Below are 25064 nucleotides of genomic sequence, written 5' to 3' on the forward strand. Positions count from 1 at the left end.
ACATTCACACCAGTGGCCTGCTGGAGGTCATTTTGTAGGGCTCTGGCAGTGCTCATCCTGTTCCTCCTTGCACAAAGGAGCAGATACCAATCCTGCTGAGGGTTGAAGGACCTTCTACGGCCCTGTCCAGCTCTCCTGGAGTAACTACCTGTCTCCTGGAATCTCCTCCATGTGTCCAGGTACCGCAGTGATGCCCTGGTCCAGATCTGGGAGGTGATCCCCCAGGACACTACGGACACCATCTGTAGTCTCATTAGGAGCATGCCCCGACGTTGTCAGGCATGCGTACAAGCACGTGGGGGCCACACAAACTACTGAGAATCATTCTGAGTTGCTACAATGACATTTTAGCAAAATGGACCAGTGTGCTGCATCATTTTTTCACTTTCATTTTTGGGGTGTCTTTGATTTCCCCCCCCTATAGGGTGATCATTTTCATTTCTATCAAATGATGTGGCATCATTTTGTTACTAATACATCACCCACTTACTATCAGGAAAGATATTCAAGATCATTTTTCCCCCAGTTTAGATCTGATGTGTTTTCGAAGTGTTCTTTTAATTTTTTTGAGCAGTGTATTTTACATGTTGACACAGTATTTTGTTTGTTTACATATTGTCATTTAAAGTTCGTTCACTTATTATGTTTAAGTGTCACCAAGAAAATTTGTAGAGAATTTGTAGCAATTGAGCGATAGCTTATGCAATGGACAGAAAAGTACAGAAAAGATGGAAAAGGTGTATGACAGTAAAAATAGAAAATATAAATGAGGATGAAATTGAAATAAATACACTGTATACCGTATATTGTTTCTGATGAAACAAAAATCCATACATTCATTTTTTACTACTTAATCTAGGGCCCTATAAAATCAGTTTTATTTTTTGCCGAATTCTGTTTTTTTTTCCCTTTTCATTTTTTTTGAATTCCGTGTTTTACCTTTTACACTTATTTTGTGTGTGCTTTTTGGGTTAGTGAATAAAATGTCCGTGAATTAAATGCAAATATTCTTACATTTATTGATGCAATACATGATTTTGGCCAGCAATTTTGCCTAGTAATTGAGAAATGGATGTAGCCTGGCTAACTTTTCTAATGGGATGTCAACCTCAGCACACATGGTTACAAAATCTTCTACAAACTGTAATGCCCGTGCTTGTGATGAAGGAAGATGTAGTCACCAATTCAATTCTAATCGCATTATTAATGTAAGATTTTTTTATGACACCCTTATTTTTTTTACACAATTAGACAAGATGCGGCAAACAGTGCTCTTATTTTGAAAGCCGGAAGTGTGTTGTGTGTGTTGAGAATGTGTCTTGACGGCTAGGACAAGCTGGGTGCAAGAATAAACGCACTTCTTGTCTTTTTAACTGTGAACCTGCACGTCGTTAGCGGACATTGTAAAATGCTCGCTTACATTAAAGCGGTAAAACACTCATCCAGTCACACACAGCCGCAATAGTACGCTCTGCTAAACCAAACGAATCCCGCTAGCTTCCGTAAGAGAGGACTTTCCAAGTTTTTTTGTCGCTGTTTTGACATGTTTAGTTCGGGAGGGGGCGGGTTAGAGTTTGTGATGAGATCTTGCCATGATTGAGCGGTCCGCTGAGGAAATACTTCCCAACACGAATGTTCCTTATCGTCACGCCGACATCATTTAATTTACATTTGTCACTTTCCGTGAGATTTCACGTTTGATAGCAAATTCTCTTTTTATTGGCCAATTCTCCGATTCTGTCTGCGTTTCTGTTAATGCGGAAATCATAGGGGCCTATTAAGCCTGTTCAGGTAGCTGGAGCCTATCCCAGCTGACTTTGAGCAAAAGGCATACTAGGCATACCCTGCACTAGTCACAGGGCACAGAAACAAAAATCATGTACAGTAATCCCTCGTTTATCGCGGTTAATTGGTTCCAAACGTGAATTTCCGTGAAGCAGGATTTCTTATATACAAATATTTTTGTATTTAGAGCATAGAAACTTCGTTTGCAGCCTTCTAAATCTGTTTTATAACATTAGTAGAGCCCTCTAGACATAAAATAACACCCCTTTAGTCATTCTTTACGCTCCTACTACACAATATAGTAGCCATAATGAGTGAAAATATGATCTGTAAGCCATAAATAAGACTCATGCTTGTGTGTGTTGCTGTAAATTTGTTTTAGTGCTAGTGGACTGGAAGTGATGACGGGGGTTCAGAGTTAAGTTTTAGCTTGGCATGGGTTATAGCTGCAACAGTAGCCTGTGTTAGGGATGACCGTGCCTGTAGAGAGATCATTTAAACCTGCAATAAAAGCCTGTTGTTCCGGCGATCAAGTCTGGTGCTTGTGTGTCTCATCCAGCATTACTGACACCTAATGACCAGTGTAGAATACTACATATCATCACAACATCTTTGAATGCATACTGTGAATGTTTGTGTTTTACTTCATTTAGCCATTTTTATGTTTGAAAAGGCTTCATTTCGGCAAAAAATGTGCTTCTCTATGCATATGTGTTTTCTAATAAAAGGCCATATTCAACCCCGAAGCAGCATGATTTATTAATGTATATAGCTTTGAAAAAGCATGACAGAGTAAAGCCGTGAAATTGAGGGATTACTGTATCTCCAAGTTCTTTTATTTTCATACAATGAAAGACAGTTAGTGTTTTGGATAAAAAGAAGACACTGACAAAGTTGTGATGTAATTAATTTGCAAAAACAGATATCTCCGATTTTATCATGTTTTTCAAGGTAATGTCAAATCAGCCGAGAGTTGGATAAAAACATACAATATAACATCTGTATTTCAAATGAACTTTTCAGCATTTTTTTGTCGGACAGCAACAAGGTGTAAAAAGTGTAAACCTAAACTGACAATGTGTATTTTCCTTGTGTATTTCAGAGAAGAGAAGCCAATCCAAGCCAGAACCGTGAACTTGGTTGGGCAGAAAAAACCTCAGCAGCAAAATGACGTCCGGTGAGTGCTAACAGTTCACTGCATTTCCCAGGAGTTGAGACTCTGGAAATCAAATAGAAAGAAGTGTCTAAATTGGGTCATCTATTAGTCATGTTAACTACATCCTAGTCAAGAGCTGTCCGTCTGTTGTTTTGCTTCATGTTTATGTTTTGTTGTGAGATCCATTTTACACCTTGGATGAGTCACCAGGACAGTAACTCCTGCTGTATGAATTGCATTGCTATACAAAAATCATTTGGATCTTTAGATGAACTATCGTAATGAAACGTGCCTGCATATTTGTCCTGTAATTTATGTCGTTACAGTAAATCCCCACTGTTTGTGGGGGTTACAATCTGGGACCACCAGAGAACGGGGGAAAAAAAAAACGCAAGCGTTTGTTTTGACACACGGTTTCTGCTAGCTTGATGTTGATGGTCCCTTCTGATCAACATTTGCAATAAATGTGATGGTTGTAATTGTTTGATTAGATTTACTGTAGCTACACGGCCCTCCCCATCTCTCTTTCCCTCTTCAATTGCCATTGTTCACTCATGACACAATCCAGGTTTAACCCTTTAGGCCCCGGAGTTTTTTTCAGTTTTGACATTACTACTTCAAAAGATTGTAGCTTGAAAATGGTTAGAGATAAAAGCATACTGTAAATTAGAAAAATCATCAGTATGACCCAAGGTTTGTGATGGGAGTACATTTACTCATTTTATGTGCATATTATGACATCACCAGGCTCAGAATATGTCAGATCTCTGTCTCCACGATACCGGCTCATCAGCAGGCTCATCCAAATTATGCTCTTCTCATCTCTCAAGCAAACCCAGCCATCATCATCGTCATTTACAGCGAGATCTTGAACACCACTGCTGCCTCAACGGCTATCTATCTATCTATCTATCTATCTATCTAGCTATCGAGCTCTCTATCAAGCTCTCTATCTATCTATCTATCTATCTATCTATCTATCTATCTATCTATCTATCTATCTATCTATCTATCTAGCTATCGAGCTCTCTATCAAGCTCTCTATCTATCTATCTATCTATCTATCTATCTATCTATCTATCTATCTATCTATCTATCTATCTATCTATCTCTCTATCTCTCTATCTCTCTATCTATCTATCTATCTATCTATCTATCTATCTATCTATCTATCTATCTATCTATCTATCTATCTATCTATCTCGCTATCTATCTGCTACAAGCTAACGAGTTAGCTAACATCGGTGCTCTCTGCGTTGGCACACGCACGCCCGTGGTTTCAACACATTGAAGCCCAGTTCCGGCCGCGAGGTATAACACAGGTCACGAAGTATTTTCCACGAATTTCCGCTGCTGGATGCTTCAAGTACAGCAAGATGACAGCAAGTACAGAAGCCCATAGGACTACATATACAGCAGTTTTTTTATTATAGCTTTTCATTATAGGGAAAAACCCCATACCGATATCAACCAATATTACATTTTTATGTCAATATTTGGCCGCTAATATCGGTGGGCCGATATAATCGGATATCCCTAATTTTTGTGCTTGAAAATGCTTCATTTAAGCAAAAACTAAGTAAAAGATTCTTAAATATGCATATTTTTGACTAATAAAAAGTGGTATTCAACCACGAAACAACATGATCTGGTAATTAATATATTTTGGAAAATATGATGGAGCATGATGGAGTGAAGCCGCAAAATTCGATGCACAAAGTGGCGAGGGATTACTGTATTTATAAATTATTACTGATTTATGGTGAATGAGATGTGTTTTCTTTGGGAGAAAGAAAATGTACGTGGGTATCGGCTGTGTAGGTTAAAATATATCATCTTGAAATAATATTTGGTGAAAGTATTAAACTATGGTGGCCTCAAATGGTGAAAAATCCAGGTTAAAACACATCTTTTTCAAAAGGTTGTCAGTGGACATCTTCTGAGCGCTAACTGATCAACTCAAGCACAGGTAAGCCACTTGCTTGGCTCACATCTGTTATCTCGTCAAGCGAGAAGTTTGCTGATTTAAGACGATTATTTTTCCCGCTGTATCTTTTGAAACATGTAGCATTCATTTACAGACAGTCGTGTTGTGTGCTGTGGTGACGGCTTTTTCTTTGTGTGTGTGCGCGTGTGTGCGCACGCATGTATAAACATTTTTTGATCATTAATACAGACGTGAATTGCCAGTGTTACTTGAAACAGCCTCTGTCCTCTTGCTTTGATGTAATATGAGCATTTCAATCCCTTCCGGCTTATTTGCGCTCGGAAATTCAGACTCATGACTTCTACAGCCCGTAATGTCTTTCTTTTTGCCACACTGTGATCAAAGGATAACACTAGCCTATGTTTTTTCCCCATTTCCACTGTACATGTGGATTCTGTCTGCCGCTAGATGAGAGATGGAGATGAAATCAGCTGCCCCTCGGAAGAATGTAACAATATAACTGTCATTTATAACATTATACAGGGTGTCCCAACACATTTCAGTATCTGAGTAACTACATTTACAGTGCAAACTAAATGAACTAGGCTTTATGTGAAAAAAAAATATTTATCAGAATTCCAGCAATATAATCAAACAGATTTTCTACTTGATTCCACAAAGCTTCCCAAATGTTCAATATGCGCACCGCCTGTCATACGACACATTAAGTCAGTAGTCCAGCTCCTGAAACATGCCAAAGCACGTCTTGCGTAACGTTCTCCAGTGGCTCCAAGATTCTGTGCTCGAGTTACTTTAGACTTGAAGGAAGAGAAACGATATAGACCATTCATTTCACAGAGCTCATATTAGATTCATTCATTTTCTATGCCGCTTGCCCTCACTAGCGGGGGTGTGCTGGAGCCTCACCCAGCTGACTGTGGGCGAGAGTCGGGGTAGACCCCGGAATGGTCGCCACCCAATCGCAGGGCACATATAGACAAACAACCCTTCATACTCGCATTCATACCGATGGACAATTTTGAGTCTTCCATGAACCAAACATGCATACTTTTGGAATATGGGAGGAAGCCGGGGAAAACCCACACACGCACAGGGAGAACATGCAAACTCCACACAGAGACTACCCAAACGGAGATACAAACCCAGATCTTCAAGATCCCCTGACTGTGTGGCCAACATGCTAACCGCTAGGCCACCGTGCGGCCACAACAATGAAAGTAAAAATGCAACTTTGCAAAGCTTGTTAAAATTGTACACAATTTGAGCAAGAATTACCTGACATCAGACATTGTTCAAAGGACGTCAGTAACAGCAATACACTTTTCGCATTGTCATTTTCTGTTTTAGCCGAGGCTTACAAAATACAGTAATCCCCATTTCGTGCTTTGAATTTTGCGGCTTCACTCTATTACAGTTTGCAATATATATAATGATAAATAAATCGTTATTTTGTGGTTGAATACAGCCTGTTATTAGTAAAAAATACGCATTTAAGCAAATTTTACATATGTTTGCCATAAAAATGGCTAATAGGCATTCAGAAGATGAATTAAGATGTTGTGATGATTCTACACTGGTCGCTAGGTGTCAGTAATGTTACTGTAATTTTCGATGAGGCTTGTATTGCAGATTTGAATGATCTCAAATCAGGAGCGATAATCCCTAACACGAGTTACTGTTGCGGTCATAAATGTTTTTTTTTTTTGTTATTACGTTCCCCCCAAGCGCCAAATCTATCTGTAATAGCACATGGTAAGAAATAAGTTAATATGTGGGAAAAACTGGAATTATTGTTGTTGTGGTTGTGGAGTGTCCAACGCTGCCAAACGATGTCCAGGGTCACTGCAGTACAGAAAGGCTTTTTTTTTCACTCACCATTCCTATGTTCAGTCATGATATTACTTTGCCATCATCCAGTCATGGAAAAAATTATTAGACCATCCTTGTTTCTTCAGTTTTTTACAACTAAAGGTACATTTGTTAGGACAAATATAACAATGACAACAAAAATACCTCATACATTTTTTGGCAGTGCAATGCTATAACTATTCGTGTAAGAAGTGGTTTTGGTTATCATCAAGAAAACCATGGAAGTTGCTGGAGATCAGCTCTTAAATTCAACTCTTATGAGCTATATTTGTTATCATCATTATATTTGTCCAAACAAATGTACCTTTAGTTGTACCAGGCATTAAAATGGCTCAATAAACTGCAAGGGTGGTTGAATATTTTTTTACCATGACTGTATGTTGTATTCACCATGTGTTACTGCATGTATTCACATTTTTTTTCAGTTTGACTCAAGTTGAGGCAATGTCTCATGCGCTGTATGGTGGTTATGTAACTATTCTTGTCTCAAAGCTTCACGATTAAAATTAGCTTGAAGACATTTAAATGCATGACCATGTTGTGAGAAGCAGGCTTATCCCGACCTTTTGAAGTAGATAGTAAGAAAAGTACAGTAGATCCCCACTTTTCCTGGGGGTTACTATCCGGGACCATCAGAGAATGGCCACTGTGTTTTGTTCTGAGATCCATTTTACACCTTGGATGAGTCACCAGGACAAAAACTCCTGCTGTATGAATTACACAAAGATCATTAGGATCTTAAATTGAGTTATTCTATTCAAATGTGTCTGCATTATCATTTTGCCATGTAATTTGCATAGCTACAGTAGATTTCTGCTGTTACGTTCCGGGACCACCAGCGAATGGAGAAAAAACCCAAATTTAAAATTACATTGCCACTTGGTTGTATATAAAAAAAGTAACAAAGAACCATAAAATAGGAAGAACTAACAAACAAAAGGTTATTTTAAACACAATGGGCCTCATTCATGAAACGTTCTTACGCACAAATGTGTTCTTAAAGCCTTCTTACGAAGATTTTTGGCATTCACGAAACGTGTTCTTAACTCACAGTTCTTAGATCTAAGAACAAATTCTACGAACGCTCAGGAGGACTCTTACGCACAAGCAAAGCTTGCACTTTCAATGCGCAATCGCCCTCACGATGGATTTTGCAACATGATCCCCAAAAATGTAGTGCAAATAAAATATCCCAACAATTATTTATCATCAAAACAACTAAAATATACTCCATCGATAAATATATATTCAAATCCCAATTCACCAAAAAAAAAAGGCTGGCTGGACGTGCGCTGCGCAAAGAGAGAATGTTTAGGGTTATCTGGGTGTGTTATGCAACTGTAGTTGTGCTATGTGAGTTTGTGTGGCAAGAAGATTTTCAAATTGTATTAAAAAAATAAGAGCAATACATTTGGTTACAACACTGGACTCTTATCATCAATGAGGAAGATTGAAGAAAGAGCACAGAATGAAAGTACGTGCATAGAGTCTGTATAGCAGTATGTATCCCTCTAGGAAGTGAAAGTTAAGCTTGTGTGCCTGGAAAGTGAAAGTTAAGTCTGAAGAGACTGGCTCGAACTGGTTCTAACTATGTCGATAGTGTGTCTGTTTACTATCGTCTCCTCTCAAAACTTTTCCATGGGTTGTCTGTGAGTGTTGCAAAACTCTGGTTGTGCTGTGAGTGTGTGTGTCGATCGTGATTGGCTATCAACCAGTCCCCCTGCGACCCAGGTGAGGACAAGCGGCAAAGAAGATGGATGGATGAATGGTTTGTCATACAAGGCCTTCTTGACACATACACTCACACAGCACAACCAGAGTTGTGCAACACTCACAGACAACCCAGGGTGTACCCTGGACAGCTGGGATAGGCTCCGGCATACCTCTGAGACCACTACACAAACAATCATTCACACTCACCTTCATACCTATGAATGACAATTTAGAGTCACCATTTAAGCTAACATGCATATTTTTGGAATGTGGGAGGAAACCGGAGTACCCCGAGGAAACCCACACACGGGGAAACTCCACACAGATTCCCAAACACAGATTTGAACCCAGATCTTCCCGATCTCTTTACTGTGTGGTAGGGCTGGGCGATATGTTGATATTTTAAAAATATCAATATTTACTTTAAGCATGTTATCAAAGCCATCCATATCCCTGCATGTAGGAGGAGGGAGGAGGGGCGGAACAGAAGCCCGACGGCTCCAGTCGAAGAGACAGCATCTGCGGTGGAAGAATTAGTCAGCAAGGAATAAGCGGTAGCTCAGTAATGTGGAGGTACTTCGCATTCAGAGCATAAAAAAATATTTTTCACCACCTTAAAACTTGGCACAAACTCCAGTACGAGGAATGTGTGAAGCTGCGCGCTCCTGTTGCGTTCCTCTTGAAAGGAAAAGCAAAGTGGTGTGCTATTATAAAGAGGTGGCTAAGTTATGGTCCCCATCGCAACAGTGGAAAAAAAGGCTTTAAAAACCTGCTGAAAACGATGGACTCCAGATGTCCAGTGAGCTTCGCAGTCACAATTATTTAGCACGACAAGCTCTACCGCAAATGTGCAAGGAAGGTAGAGTTGCTAAGCCTGATGCACTTGACAGGTTGGTGTTCCTGGCACAAAATAAGGACATGCTTGTGTCTTCTAAACATGTTTATTTAAAAAAATACAACTGTTCAATTTAAAGTATTTTTGAGTTGCTGACATTTTAAACTTTCCTCTTAAACCGGGCACTTCTTCGTATTTTGTTCTTTTGTTATTAGCTGAGGATTTATTTTATGTGCATCTTGCATGAAGCTTTAACATTTTAAAAAAACATCCTCATGTTAAGTATTTATTTTAATAAAACAACTTGACACGCATATTTGGCTTTGATTTTGTCTAAACTCACTTTGCTTAAAAAATATCGGGATATACTGTATATTGTATGTCGATATTCAACCTAAATATATCGGGATATGAGTTTTGGTCCATATCTCCCAGCCCTACTGTGTGGCCAACATGCTAACCATGAGGGCACCATGCCTATGACTGAGCTTTTTGACTGAATCTGTAAGTGTAATAATATCTAACAGGTCATACATGTATGCTGAGATGTGTTTTCTGTGGAAAATTTTGGGGTGAATGCTGAATGGTAAATCTGCGGGGATCCACTGTATAATATTTGAAAAACACAGAGATAAATTTGGCACCAAAGCAAAATTTAACACACCACATCTATTTCTTAAAACTATTAAGGAAAAATGCTGCGCAACACAATTATTTCTAATCTTTAGGTCCTTTCTTCATCCCCTCCCCCTGACTTACTGTAGATGCCAATTTGTTTGTCGTATGGCCCATGCTTCTGTAAAGACAGCGCAGATGTAGCAAGTGTAATGATGTTTACACTTCACATCACTAAATGTGGAAGGCAAATGTCCCCTGATAGCAGGGTACCATGGCGATGGCCCAGCACCCCACTAGTAAGCCCTGAGATTGGCAAGCAGTCATTTCCTGACTTCCTCCAGGGATTGACTGTTATCCTGACCCCCCCATGTGCCTCTGCCCGAGCAGAGACCAGGAAGATGTTTAACTCAATCTCTGTTTCATATCTACTGTAGATGTCTGGGGGAGTCCTGTCTTTACGTGAACCTAGCAGTGCTTCTAGATCTTCCTAAGCTTAACACTGATATGCTTGTGGCTAGTCTAAAAATGAACAGGCCCAACAGCTTTCTTTGAGGAAGGCAGACGCCGGGGATTTGGTTTGGATGGGATGAAAGTGAAATGCAATGGCAAGCTCGTAAACAATGGCAAAGAGCATGGATAGTATTACTGTACATCTATGGGTATCACACCTACGGAGAGTATGGATAGTATTACACCTATGGACAATATGGATAGTATTTATTACGCCTATGGAGAGTATGGATAGTATTACACCTATGGAGAGTATGGATAGTATTACACCTATGAGGCATATAGACAGTATTACACCTACAATATGGAGAATATGGATAGTATTACACCTATAAAGAGCAAGGAGAGTGCCATAGCAGCAGGAAATATTAATTCATTCTCCATAAAAATCATCTTACATCTATCAGACTGTTTCCTTAATGGTTGGTCTACTTTTTGCTTTACTCTTTTCTTGCTCCATTCTCTTTCAAGTTTCCGTGCAATTTATCCTATCGGGACTTTAATTGATAGAATTGATTGACTGATTAGTTAACTGTCCATGACATTAGCTTTTTATTTAATTTAACGACAAAACATTAAGTTATTGTCGCGATGTCGGAGGTTCAGAGTTGAGTTTTATCATATGGTCGCAACAGTAGCCTGTGTTAGGGATTATTGCGCCTGTTGTTCCGGTGATCAAATCTGGTGTTTGTGTGTCTCACCCAACATTACAGTAACATTACTGACACCTAGTGACCAGTGTAGCATAATAAATATTATCGCGTCTTTGAATTGGGCATTTCTGTGTGGAGTTTGCATGTTCTCCTCCTTGTTATGCTCCTCAACAAGTTCATTGATGTCAGCCTCAAGGCCCATGGACCTGCCCAAGGACATTATGTCTTCAACTGTTTCCTCAAGCTCAGGTTGGATTCCCACCAAGTTTTCCTCCTGGACGCAATCTGGCCACAGTTTCCTCCAGGCAGCGTTCAAGGTCTTCTGAGTGAGACCCTGCCATGACACATCGATGATTTTGAGGGCCACGACAATGTTAAAATGCTCCTTCCAAAACTGGAGAAGGGTTATCGTTGCGTTCTCAGTCACATCAAAACACTGCTTGAACAAATGCTTGGTGTAGAGCTTCTTTAAGACGGCGATGACTTGCTGGTCCATGGGCTGGAGGATGGGGGTGAGCACCTTGATAAATTTAAAGTCCTCCAGGAGGTCCTCCTTATGGCCAGGTGGGTGGGCAGGCACGTTGTCTAGGATGAACAGACACTTGAGGAGCAAATTCTTCTCCAGCAAGTATTTTTTGACAGTAGAACCAATCTCCGGGTTCACATACTGGACAAAGAACTGCCGGGTCACCCATGACTTAGCATTAGCTTGCCACAACACCTTCAACTTCTCCTTTAGAATTTTGTGGGCCTTGAAAACACGCGGGTTCTATGAGAAGAAGTGGTTTTACCTTACAGTCGCCACTTGCACTGCAGCATAAAGCCAGAGCGGTCTTTCATCGGCTTGTGACCCTGCAGTTTCCTTTCCTCTGCCGTGATAAACGTCGTCCATGGTATCATCTTCCAAAACAGTCCTGCTTCGTCACAATTACAACATGAAGTGGATGTTGTTATCATTCACTTCGTAGCTCTCTTTGCGAAAGTACAATTTGCTGCATTTAAGTATGCTGGGAAATTCCATAAAATACACTAAAAACACGTGAATTTAACTTAAATTATGTGATGCCCTCATTGCCCCATTGCACTCATAGCTCATAATAAAACGGTTAAAGTGTGATTCAAAAGTTCACTACATTTTTGGACACGTGTGGTATCTTTTAGCTTGATTCAAACGTTCTGTTCAGTTTGAGCTGTTAGTACATATAAATATATATAATCCTGTCCCGCCATTTATCTTTCTGTTCATAACATACAGTAAAAATGGATATATTCCAGTCATAGTTGCAAATGGTGATTATTTCATTGAAAAACTGTGATTCATTTGATTAACATTTTTGATCATTTGTCAGCCCTAACTCAAAGACTTTGGGTTATAGCTGACAAAGTATTATTTCTCTCTTCTATTTTTATTATTATTTAATGTATTATTTCTGCTGTTATTAGTTATTCGTGTCAAAATGTATAAGTTTTTGTTGTTACATTACACATTTTTGCTTTATATTCAAATGTGCTGAAGGCCAATAAAACAACAAGCTAATGAAGCAATTTAAATAAATAAAATTAATTAAATTTAAAAAAAGAAAAAAATATATATAAGAAAAGAAAAAATATAAGAAGAAAAAAATGTCAGCTTTTTGCAATAGGTGACAAAATTAATTTATATTTTTTATTTATCTTATTAGTATTGAGCTTTTCTCATTACATTTGCAACAATTTTTTCTGTTTTTTAGAAAAGTTTTATTTGTTTATTTTTACTTCTATGCTGTACCGTGAGCAAATAAAAAACAAGCTACCAGCTGCAAATGGCCCCAGGCCGCACTTTGGACACCCCGGGCTTACAGAAACAGTAAAAAAAAAATACGTTGATAATTATCATTGTTGTTAATGTAAATCAGCTGTGGCATAAACCTTTTTTTTCCTTTCACAATGTTCGTAAACGTCTTGCAATGTTCTGATGAGGGCCGTCTTTAATTTTATTATATACCGAGGGCCAATAAAAATCAAACTGCGGACCAGAAATGGCCCCTGAGCCGCAATTTAGACACTATTGTTGTACATGTAAAATCTCTGTATATTGGTCAACAGATGTGTTATAATAACGTCCATTATGCTATGTGCATATGTCAAGGATGCCAGCTAGCGTTAAGTAAACCTCACTTCCTGCCTCACTGGTCAGTGGGAGCCCAGGATTTTAGCCTACTGGCTAGCGTGCTCAACTCTCAGTCAGTGGGGTGTCGTGGGATTGATCCGTGGCATGTGCGGGGCTGGACTGAGCGGGATGACCACTGTTACACGTATGATGTGTGTTATGAAGCTGAATCGCGATGCCATCTACTGTACGAAGTTGCAACGCCAAGCTACACCGACAGTCCCACTGTGATGTGTTTGTAAGCCAGGTAGTGCCAAATATATAAAAAAAAAAAACGTGTGGTGGGCCAAAGTGATTGGTGGCGGGTCACCACCAAACACTGGCATGTGGCCATTTTGGTAGGTTATCACTAGATTTGGTTTTGTTTGTTACATCAGTGGTCCACAACCTTTTTGGACCCACGGCCCGGCTCGTGTTCCCACAAATCTCCGTGGACCGGCGTGTTGGTGGTGGGGGTCGTATAGCGATGTAATTTATCTCATTTAGTATGTATTGTGTAAAACTAAGGCAGGAACAACATCAAATCAAAAGCACAACGTGAATACAGACCCACCATCCACCACTTCATGTGTGTGCTAACAGGCAGTGTGCTAGCATGAATTAACTTGAAGCTGTGCACACAACAAATATACACATTAGCACTCAATAACGTCATCAAACTTTACCTTTTTGCATTCCCACAGAGTATTAGCATTTGGGAGCAAATATGAAGTGAAAAAACCCCGATAAAAATACAGTATAGTTGACAATCTGTGCAGAGTGGGAGAAGGCTAGCGCATGCACTGTACAATGGTGCGTTCAAGGACTGCCAAACAAAGTGGGACACTCGCAACAAACAACATAAACATGCAAAAACTTCAAACTATATTATTTTTTGAATAAAATAATGGCTCGTATTTCCAAAATTGATATGCATTTACTTAAAATTGTATTTAGTTATTTACAGAAGTATTTCTTTGTGTGTGTATTTTTTATATCATTGCACCTGAAAGGTTTCCTCGGCCCTGTTCGGCCCCGCCCACGGACCGGTACTGGGCCCCGTCCCGGTGGTTGGGGTCCCCTGTGTTCGATAGATCCAAGACCTCTAAACATTTATTTTCCTTTTTAGTGAACGGTATCAATCTTAATGACCTCAGGATGGCATTTAGTATGCAGGAGGCGAATACCTATGAAGATGTTACAGTTTGGGGCCGATCCAAATTAGAATTGTTTGGTCTTGGCAGAATACAGTAATGTCTGAGAAGTATGTGACCTTTTAAATAAAGTAGTCCACAAAGGCATCCTTCAAGGGAATGGAAAGCTTTGGCCCTTAGATCCACTCTGGATGCATATGTGTTATATCCCTCGACCACTTTGCCATCATTCCACGTATGCATGTGCTGTATACTACGTACGGCATTACCACGACATATGGAGCCCTTTCTGGGGAGTACACTGCCCACTTACCTCTACTGTTGGCTTTGGTGCTCCCTCCATCTGTCCATCCTCTCTCTCGTTCCGCACTCCATTTCGTCGTCTCATTATCACTTAGTTATTCCGCTTTTGCTCTGTGCTTTTTGGTTTTATGGTATTTATTATTTCTTCTCTCTCTCTCAGGTTCTTTCTCCTGTTCTAATGTAATCTAATGTAATCTAATCTAATCTAATCTAATCTAATCTAATCTAATCTAATCTAATCTAATAAACATTCAAATATAGATGTATGTATGCGTGTGTGTTTGCAGCATTGTAACATTTATAAACGCATGTTACAGTGGAACCTTGGTTAGCGTCATGAATCCGTTCTAGAAGGTTCAACTCTAAACGAAACGTACTCTAACCAAATCCGTTTTTCCCTTAAGAAATGATGTAAATGGAAATTAATCCATTTCAGAAAGCCAATATGCTAACACAAAACAGTTTTTTAAAAATAGCTTTACGACTATAATGTATGTATTATATTAATGTAAATGCGCATAAATGATGAATAAAAGTGCTAAATAAACGTTCAAGGTTACTTTTATCTTCACTGAAGGCGTGATTGTTGCCAAAGACACGACGTGGCAGCGAGATCAACACGGACACGTGTGTGTTTTGCTGTGAGTTATCAATCACCTCAAGTCTCTTTTCTTTGGATCACGGCTGCAAAATAAGCCGAAAATGGAGCCAAAGAAAGTTTGGATTTTCCATTTTGATGAAGAAGGTGAGTAACACTATTGAATTCAAGAAATAAGTCAGCGCAAAGGTGGTGTCCGTGTTGTTCTCGCTGCCACATTGCATTTTTGGCAACAATCACATCGTCATTGAAGGTAAATGTCACCTTGAGTGTTGATTTATACCTTTCATTCATCATTTATATGCGTTTTGAATTGACTGTAAAACTGTAATTGTGAAACTAGATTTTTGTGCCAACATTTTTTGACCTCCGCTTCCATTTATTAGCAAACTGCTAACAAGGACGTTTCGTGATAAAAATACAAGATGCGCCATATTGTACACTAACAGGAAAGTGTACGCAAAACCAGTTTCATTTAATTCTTTGCTTTGATGACATTGTGAGCTTTATGGAAACATATTTGACCTTTCTGTGCTGTTTATTGTCATAAGATGACAGGAATTTAAAGGGCTCAAAGTTATCAGTTCATCAGAACGTTTATTACGTCTATACTTACTCTTAGTGAGTTTGTTGCTTCTGGAAAAAAAAGGATTTCGTGGTTGTCACTGGACAGTGATGGTATGCAAATCTTCGTATTTACAGTATCGTAAATCTCTCTCGTAAATTTTGCGGCTTCACTCTATCTCGGTTTTCAAAAATGTTAAATCATGCGGTTTTGTGGTTGAATATGGCCTCTTAGTAGACAAAAAATATGCATATTAAAGCAAATTGTATGTACTTCTGGCCTAAATGAATGAATGGATTTTCAAGCATAAAAATGGCTAAATGAAGTATAATACAAATATAAAACGTTCAGAAGACGCATTCAAAGACATTGTGATGATATGTAGTGGGCACGGGATTAAAATTGTTTAGAGAAAAGCTGTCTTGCAAGAACAGGGCAGCCAATCAGACTGCACCGCTACTATGAGCGATAATACACGTAATATGGAAGTGCAGGCAGGATTGGGAGCACACATTAATATTGGATACGGAATTTGTAAACATGTTTAACATTGTCTTTATGTGTGTTCGACCAAATTTGCGGGGCCAGGAAGGCTGAATGTGCGGGTTTCCATGCGATACCAAATCAGATAAATAACTGGTAAAACCTGAAGAATGGATGAGGGAGGAGGAGGAGGGAAGAGAAAAAAGGTGTACTAGTACATCAGCGACCTAATTTGGTGATGTAAAAGGTGTTACATAAACGGACTCGTATAAGATAAACAATTTTTCATCTCTCTCCCCCCCCCCCCCCCCCCCCCCCCCCCCCCCCCCCACCTTCCCTTCCACTGGTGTTTGTTAACATTTCCAAGCGACAAAAGCAGTGGCTGATGTGTTAGATTTAAGATCGACATTGGTACCCAATCCCTCAAAGACGGACAGTAAGAGCCAAAGGGACCACTTTAAGTTGGGATAGAGGAAGGTAGCGAGTCCGCCCAAGCAAATCAGCAGGGGAAAGTTCTCTGACGGAAGTGAGGGATGTAAGAACAACAGAGCTTGGCACAGCGAGCTGGAGCGAGCAAATAAGAGTGGCCAAATGTCCCTGGTGCCATATGGCCACAGCATGTCCGATACAGCGTATGTACATCGTAGCATCTAAAGCAGGGGTGTCCAAACATTTCACATTCAACTTTCTTTTTAAATAATCGTGAATCATGAATTTTCTTTTCTTAATATGATAACCTTCCCATAATATTATGACTTTTTCCCCAACGTACTTTTCCATGAATTACAAGTTCATTTTGTTTTGCGTGATTCTCATAATATGATGACTTCAACAGAATGAAATATGTTTTCTTTAGTGTGTCAGCTCTATGCTACTAAAGCGACATCATTTTCCCTCATATTGCAAGTTTATTCTGATAAAATTGTTAGAATGCAACTTTTTTCTTTTAATATTTTGTTTTAATATTGTTGTAAAATTACAACTGTTTATTTCATTTCTGCTGTTGTTTTTTTTTTTAATGTTCAACTTTCTTCTTGTGAATTTAATGTAAACTTCTCGTAATTCTGACTTTATTCTTGTAACATTGGAACTTTTTCCACAACCTAACTTTTTTTTTTTTATAAATGACAACTTTATTTGTTATTTTGTTGTTTCCCATAATATTACTAATATTACTTAAAAACAGATTTTCTCTTTAATATTTCCACTTTTTTCCTCATAATATTACCACGCTATTCTCATAAAATTGCTACTCTTTCTCATTAGATTGCAACTTTTTCCTTTTAATATTTTGACTTTGTTCTTGTAAAATTAATGCATTTTTGGCCATTTCTTCTGTTGTTTTTTTTTTAAATTTTTCTTGTTAAATTCTATTTTTACAATGTGCCGATAAAAAAACAGGCACGAGCTGCAAATGGCCCCCTGGCTGCACTTTGGACACCCCTGATCTAAAGTCTGGGATGTTGCTCAGTTTAAAGTTTAACAATTTATTTGGAGTGAATAAAGGCAGTTGCAATGCCATCTCTGGAGAGAACGGTCAGCCACGCAGCCAAGGTCCAGCCCTCTGTAGAGGTGGCCCCAACATCCCGTTAATTGTTTCTTGGCGTATTGGTAAGATCTGGCTTCAACCAGTCCAGGCCAGGTGGCTGAGCGTCCAAGCCAGGAGACAGGAAGGGGTGACTCATAATGAAACTGTGTGTGTGTGTGTGTGTGTGTGTGTGGGAGATAATTAAAAAGAATAGTGTGTGTTTGTTCCAAGTGAACGACCTTGCAATCTTGTGTTATCTCAACAATGGTCATGTGAACATTAGCTTGTCTTTTTCTTCTTCTTTTCTTAATTTCCCTTGTTGAGACCAATCTTTCTTTTCAAATAAGTGTTGCGAGCGAAATATTATTGATTGTAATATTTGAACAAAACGTGCATGTATGTAGTATGCTGAACCAAGTCTCCAGCCTGGACCATTTGGCGATGCAGTTTCGAAAGTCCCGATACTGTTTCAAAAAAGGTGCTAAAGTATTTTCTGCAAATAATAAGGTGCTAAAGCGAGTGTGGGTGGATGTGCTTTGCATGCAAACAAACTCTCAGAGAAAGACAAAGAGCTGGAAATAATGGAAGCGTTGTGAAACTTGACTTCAGATCTTGAGTTGAAGGCTCTCACTTCAGAACGGATAACCGAGAGATGAGCCAGATTTCATTTCTAAACGGAGAAGAGGTGGACTATATCTTTTTTTGTATCCATGACTGTCTTTTATTTGAATATCGATCCAAGAGCAAGAGAATGACTCATGCCAGGCCATCGATGACTGAAGCCCAAGAGGGGATAGTTGAAGCTGGCTTAACAATCTTCCTTGCAAAAGCTCAGGAACGAAAACACAAAGTGCCAACATTTGGCTTCATGGCGCTAATCAACAGCAAGGACTGAGGGACTTTTAGTTCCCTTATTTTTGGACACATTTACTGAATGTCAGGCGGGGGGTCTTTTCAAACTTTTTTTATTCTGACTTTATTGTGGTTGAGGATACAGGTTCTGGTCCAAAACCATTTTTGTCATTTTTTTTCGAGTCATTGTAGAAAAACAGTTTAATGGAGAACTAAGTAAAGAATTGTGGAGTGGACCCAATGCGATGATATTTAGTCCTTGATACTAAATGATGAGTTCATGCAAGAAATATGAGTTTTACCATGAATGCATCGCCTTTCAGTCAACCAAAGATAGCTTTTTAAAACCACTTGGCCATTATACCTGAAAATGGAATCAGACTTTGCAGCTATGACCAGCTTTCATTTATGTTAGTGATCTGGATGAAAGTCTGGGAGTCTGTGTCTCTGTTCTAGCATGGTGTTGCTGGAGTAAAGGTCAGGGCTTTCACCTTTTTTCACACCAAACTCATCTAACCATACCTTACTGGCCTTGGCCTTCCTGCTGGAACAGAAACTGAAACATGACTCGGTGGAGTGCAGTTCTCCACCATTGTAACGTCAACCACAATTACATGCATACATGTATACAGTATATACTGTATACACATACAACATATTGTTCAAATAATCCCACATATGGTGGATGCCCTCACATTGGATGGGCATTGGAAAAAAAAAAAGAAAAAAAAAAAAGTAGGCCGCTTTGTCTGCAGAAGACATTCGTTATAAGTCTGTAAAAATGTTTCAAATATGCGCTAACACATGTAAAATGTACAGCATACATGGACCACTGTTAGAAAGGCCATCATTTTTACGTGTTTGTGTCTTTGTGCTTCACTGAAGAAGTTTTTTCATCAAGCGTTGAGATTTTGCACTTGGTTCAACAATCCTTGAAGGAGAGCTGCAACAATTAAGCGATTAATGGATGATTAATCTATCATCCAATTAATCGACAACTATTTTGGTATTTGTTTAATGTTTTTAAATGTATTTAAATATATAAATCTCCTCAGATTTCAGAGTCTTAAATATGATTTTTTTTTTATTTCCTTCGTCATCCAAGAAAGGAGATCTTTGTGTTTCAGGCGTAGCAAGACATTCACATTCACACACATCAGTTTTGACTTCGGAAAAGTGAACACTTTTGCCTCTTGTTTGACATGTTGCTGTCATGTTCCGCAGGAGCGAGCGCCTCCTGTCGTGCGCTCTTATTTTGGCGGGCTGTACTTCCCGCTGGGAGGAAGCGGCAGCCGCTTTACTCCTGGTTGCCGCGCAGCTGGCAAAAATGTACACTTGTGGCAGTTAAAAGGCCAGAGTCGTCACATGTACGCCGCTGGTTCATTGGCATTGTTCCTCGTCTCCTCACCGGTGCTGTCACCTAAAGTGTCTACTTACCTGTCGATACTTTCGTGTTTTTTATCCACAGAGCTTTTTCCCTTGGTCACTTTTGTTTGTACCTGTTCGGGCACCATTAAAGATCTTTTGTTTTGCATGCCACCGCCTCATCTCTGCATACTGAGGGTCAAGCTTCCGACAGCTCAGCCGCAGACCGTAACAGTTGCAGACCAACTGTGTTTGGTTCATATTGATTTAGTCTATCTCGGGCGCAGGGTGTCCAAAGCCATCCAGGACTGTGTATGGGTTTTTTTCATAATACAAATATAATTGAACCTGAAAACTTAAAAAAAAAAAAAAAAAAAAACAGCATGAATGAAAAAAATATGCAGTAATTTTACAAGAATAAAGTCAAAAATATTAAGACAAAAAAGTTGTAATTTAACAAGAAAAAGTCATAATTTTATGAGAGTAGCATTGTACTATTATGAAGAAAAATAGTGTCACTTTAGTAGCATAAATTATAAATATTAAAGAAAAAACGAATTTAAAAAATCATAATATAATGTGAAACACAAAACAAAATAAAGTTGATAAATTAATAATAATAAAGTAATAAAGGAAAATTTAGTTGGGAAAAAAGTTATATTATGGGAATAAAGTAAAAAAATTCACATGGGAATATATCACATATTCAAATTCATAGTTCCACATGTCCAAAAGGAGTAGGAAGAAGCAAAGCTGATGTAATCCTAACCCACATCCATTTTACATCAATTGCAATACATTTGTTCACTTCCTGTATTTCAAATACACTCTCTTCTAGTAGAATACATCGGAAATGAATGAGATAATGTGACAATGTGATAAATAGTAGAAAAATAGTCGTCAAGTTTCACATTTTGCCACATTTCTTGTCCCTGTTACTACTTGAGTTGACATTCCTAATAAATAATATGAAATAGACGTAACAAAACATAATAATAGGTGAGTCATGACAATGAACTCATAAAAAAGGAAGAGTAAGTAATAAGTGTGGTAGGGATTAGACGTAGCATTGACAAATAAAACAGAGCAGAACATATTTGGATAATGGATAATGGATAATAATAAAACAAAAACAACAGAAGAAATGGAAAACTGTAATTTTGTAAGAATAAAGTCAAAATATTCAGAGAAAAAAGTTGTATTCTAATGAGAAAAAAGTTGCAATTTCACAAGAATATGTTCATGATATTATGAGGAAAAACAAGTATTATTTATAATTATTACTTCAGTAGCATAGAGTTGAAATATTAAAGAAAAAAGTGTTTGTTTTTTTAAAGTTGTAATATGAGAAAGAAACAAAACAAAATAAAGTTGTAATTTTTCGAAAATTAGGTTGGGCAGAAAGTTATAATGTTATGGGAGTAAAGTCATAATGTTAAGAAAATAAAATTTATGAAGATCATTCCAGAAGGCAGTTGAAATATTTGGAACAAAACAACAGTAACAATGGGGCGAAAAGAGCAAATAACAAAATTCATCCTAATAGTAGGCTTTTCCACCCATATCACAAAGCTGAGACGCAGTTTTTTCTTGAAATAAATGTCACTTCTTAGCAAATCTACATGTTTGGACACCGCTACTCGAGGACCTAACCAATTTCTCGATGAATCGTTTCTTCAAAACAACACGCTTCACATTAATTAACTAAGAAAATAATTGTTAGTTGCAGCCCGACACTGTTCTGTCAGTTTAGAATTGTTCTGATTGTTCATTGTTGTTTAATGTGCACACATCACGGGAGCCATTATTCATACAAGTGGAAAAAAAGATGGATGAGCTCTGCAACAAAGTACATTGCAGTTGGAACTGCTCATGTGTATAAAGACTTATTCTATACGAGGCAACATGTCAAAGCCAAGGATTTGTGGTGTGCGATAAAAAAAAAAACATCAAATACATTGATTTAGATTTTTGATAGCATTGTCTTCAGACTGTAAGAACTTTTATTAGGCCTGCAGGCATAAATAGAAAAGCTTTTAATGGAACTCATCAGTCCAAATCATAATATTAATCACAATTATTTATGAAATAAAATCTAATCAGTGATTCAATTGCATCCATGTAGAATGATACATATATTTTACATTACTTTGGTGACTGAGCCAGTGAAGAATGCCAGGGAATGGGGCACAGGAAGAGCCATGGATCAGGAAGTCATTCCTGCAGTGTAGCGGCAGGTGACCTCCTTGTGACCTGTGGCTGTTAGTACCAGGACATGTAATCGTGTGTGTTTGCATGTGTCTACATTTTGCAAGCGGTGGTATCAATGTGTGCACTTTTTTGGTATGTGTGTAAGTGGGAGGGTGACGGACTCCTGGGTCCTCTGCTTCCCCTGGGTGCTGGTTCTGTGTGGTGGACTATTGTGTAACGTACACCCAAAGGAGACATTTTGACTATTGATTGTTGTTTTAAATGGAATTATGGATCTTGGACATCAGTTTATGGATTTTACTGATGGGATTTGCAGTTTGTAATGGCTGAGTGAAGGGGGGAGGAGGTTTCTTCACTGCCTTCCCTGCCTGCAAGTCATTCTTAAATTTTCAGCCACTACATTGCCTCAGTAAACGTGAGCAAAATGAATGACTGATTACCAAGGAATGTTAAAAAGGTCAACTTTGGCCAGAATATCTTTTTGTCAATTATTTTTTACATATAAAAAAATCAACAAAACCCAACTTATAACCTCCTGAAAGATTAACTGTTGAGTTAGATTAATTTTTATTTTTAAATATTTTGTATTAATTAGCCTTGATCAGGTGCTGCACGGTGACAGTGTGGTTAGCGCATCCAGGAGGTTCTGGGTTTTTATTTTATTCATTTGGAATGTCACTGACAGTGCATGGTTTGTGAGGGGACAGACAGCGGGATTAGAGAGGAGAGGACGAAAGAGTGAAAGAAGGACAATAAAGGAGAGGAAAAAAGACGACTGGAAGAGACAACAGGATTGATAATAATAACAGTCACTACAGGAGAAGTAGTTTTAGTAGAAATTGCGTGTGAATGCTGAAGCTGAACTGAAATGTAGACTGAATGGTGAAATATCCTATAAATGTGTCAAGGGTGTCCAAACTACGGCTCACGGGCCGTTTGCAGCCCACAACTTGTCTTTTTATTGGACTGTGGCACATTCTAGAAATTAAATTTACCAAAAAAAAAAAAAAACAACAACGGCAACAATGGAAAGAAAAGTAAAAAGGTGTAATAATAGGTGTTTAGAATGTGTTTTGTCACCTATAACACAAAGCTAACACAAAGCTTTGTCTTTAAATACGTATAAAATTGCTTTTTTTTAGCCTTTAAAAAGAAAAAATAACAAAAAAGGATCAAAATGACCCGCCAACATGCACAAAATAAGCAGAATGTAACGTCAAATGTAAAATTTATTACCACCCATAGGGGGCCACATTTAAATTGTGGGGCACTATAATTTCTGCGTTAACAGAATTGAGGAATAGGCCAATATAAATGGAATGTACTGTTTGGAAATTGGCAGTGTGAATGAAATGCTGTCATTGTCAGGTGAAGGAACGTTTGTGTGGGGAAATATTTACCCAGCGGACCGCTCATTCATAGCGGCATGTCCTCACAAACACTAACCAGCCCCCTCCTGAACTCAACATGTCGAGGCAGCAACCTGCAACACCGGCTAAGTCGGCGAAAACACTAGTGCGGCTGTGTGTGTTCCACTCAGGCTGTATGAGTTGTGTTTTAGTGCTTGTTAGCGTTTTAGGATGCCCGCTGACTTTGCGCTAGTTGTGTGTGAAATAATGCTTTAATGGTTTAATTTGTTTTGAACATGCATACAAGTTACACTGGAGTACATCACATAGCACATCTCGCATTTCCACATGTCCTAAAAAGAGTAGAAAGAAGCAAAGCTTATTTAATCCGTTTCACATCAATTATAATACATTTGTTCACCTCCTGTATTCCAATCTACTGTAATGTATTGTAATGTACTCCAATGTGCCATGGCTGCAAGAGGCACCCACCTACCTATCTCACTTAGCAACCATCAAAATACATTTTCAACACACGCCATACTTCCGGCCTTCAAAATAAGTATGCCACACTTCCTGTCTAATAGTTGTAGCAAAATAAAAATGGCATTAAATACATTAATAAAGCGATTACAGTTGCATCTGCGTCTACATCTTCCTTAGCCACAAGCACTGATGTGGTAGTTTATTCAGGATTGTGTAGCAGTAAAAAGTTAGAGAAGCTTCATCCGTTTCTGAAATACGGGGCAAAATTGTCCAATGATGTGCAGCATCAATAAATGTAAGGATTTTTACATTTAGTTAATTTACATTTTATTCACTGATACAAAAAAACACACAATCTGTGGTGATAAAATAAGTGTAAAAAGTATAAAACGGATTTCATACGGCCCTAAAAAAGTTTTTTCATTGTAAAAGAAAATATAATAATATATCACAGAAAATATTGATTTGTGGAAAATGTAGGAATTTTTAGAAAAGTCCTGATAGATAACCCACGTCTTGAATCAGCTGACTAAAAACTGGAATTTGAAACGCTGGAAAGTAAAAATGGTGCCTAAATGTTGAACTGTATCAATAAATTGATTGATAACAGCAGGATCAAGGATCGAACCAGCAGCCATCAGGTTGGGAAACAACTCCTCAACGACTCAACAACCTCCTGGTGGGGGTGCCAAATAAATTGCCCATTCATTTACGTGATAAATAGCCAACGTGTCCTGAATGAGGTGAATATATTGACGTTACATTGGTTTCAATTGGTTTTGAAATGTGGGAGGAGTTTGTGGGAAAAAAATGAGGCAGAATAAGAAGAAGTAGAGGAACAAATAGATGGAAAAATGGTGTGCAATTTTAAGAGGGGACCGATAGAAAGAGGAGGGCGGGCAATTTGAAATTGAACGGCAGGAAGTAATCCAAAAAACACAGTAATATAAGTTGG

The 25064-nt window shown here is 38.5% G+C and overlaps 1 protein-coding gene across 5 annotated transcripts in view; it reads left to right on the forward strand.

The window, feature by feature from the left end:
• Window positions 1-25064, forward strand: part of LOC129194230 (regulating synaptic membrane exocytosis protein 1-like) — a 142560-nt gene that overhangs the window by 12825 nt on the left and 104671 nt on the right. For all 5 annotated transcript variants that reach the window (XM_054799302.1, XM_054799303.1, XM_054799304.1 and 2 more), the window contains exon 2: window positions 2888-2962. In XM_054799302.1, coding sequence (XP_054655277.1) covers window positions 2888-2962 — 75 coding nt within the window. The remainder of the gene's footprint in view (window positions 1-2887; window positions 2963-25064) is intronic.

Source organism: Dunckerocampus dactyliophorus, chromosome 14, assembly GCF_027744805.1.
Source record: "Dunckerocampus dactyliophorus isolate RoL2022-P2 chromosome 14, RoL_Ddac_1.1, whole genome shotgun sequence".
In the NCBI taxonomy this organism is placed as follows: domain Eukaryota; kingdom Metazoa; phylum Chordata; class Actinopteri; order Syngnathiformes; family Syngnathidae; genus Dunckerocampus; species Dunckerocampus dactyliophorus.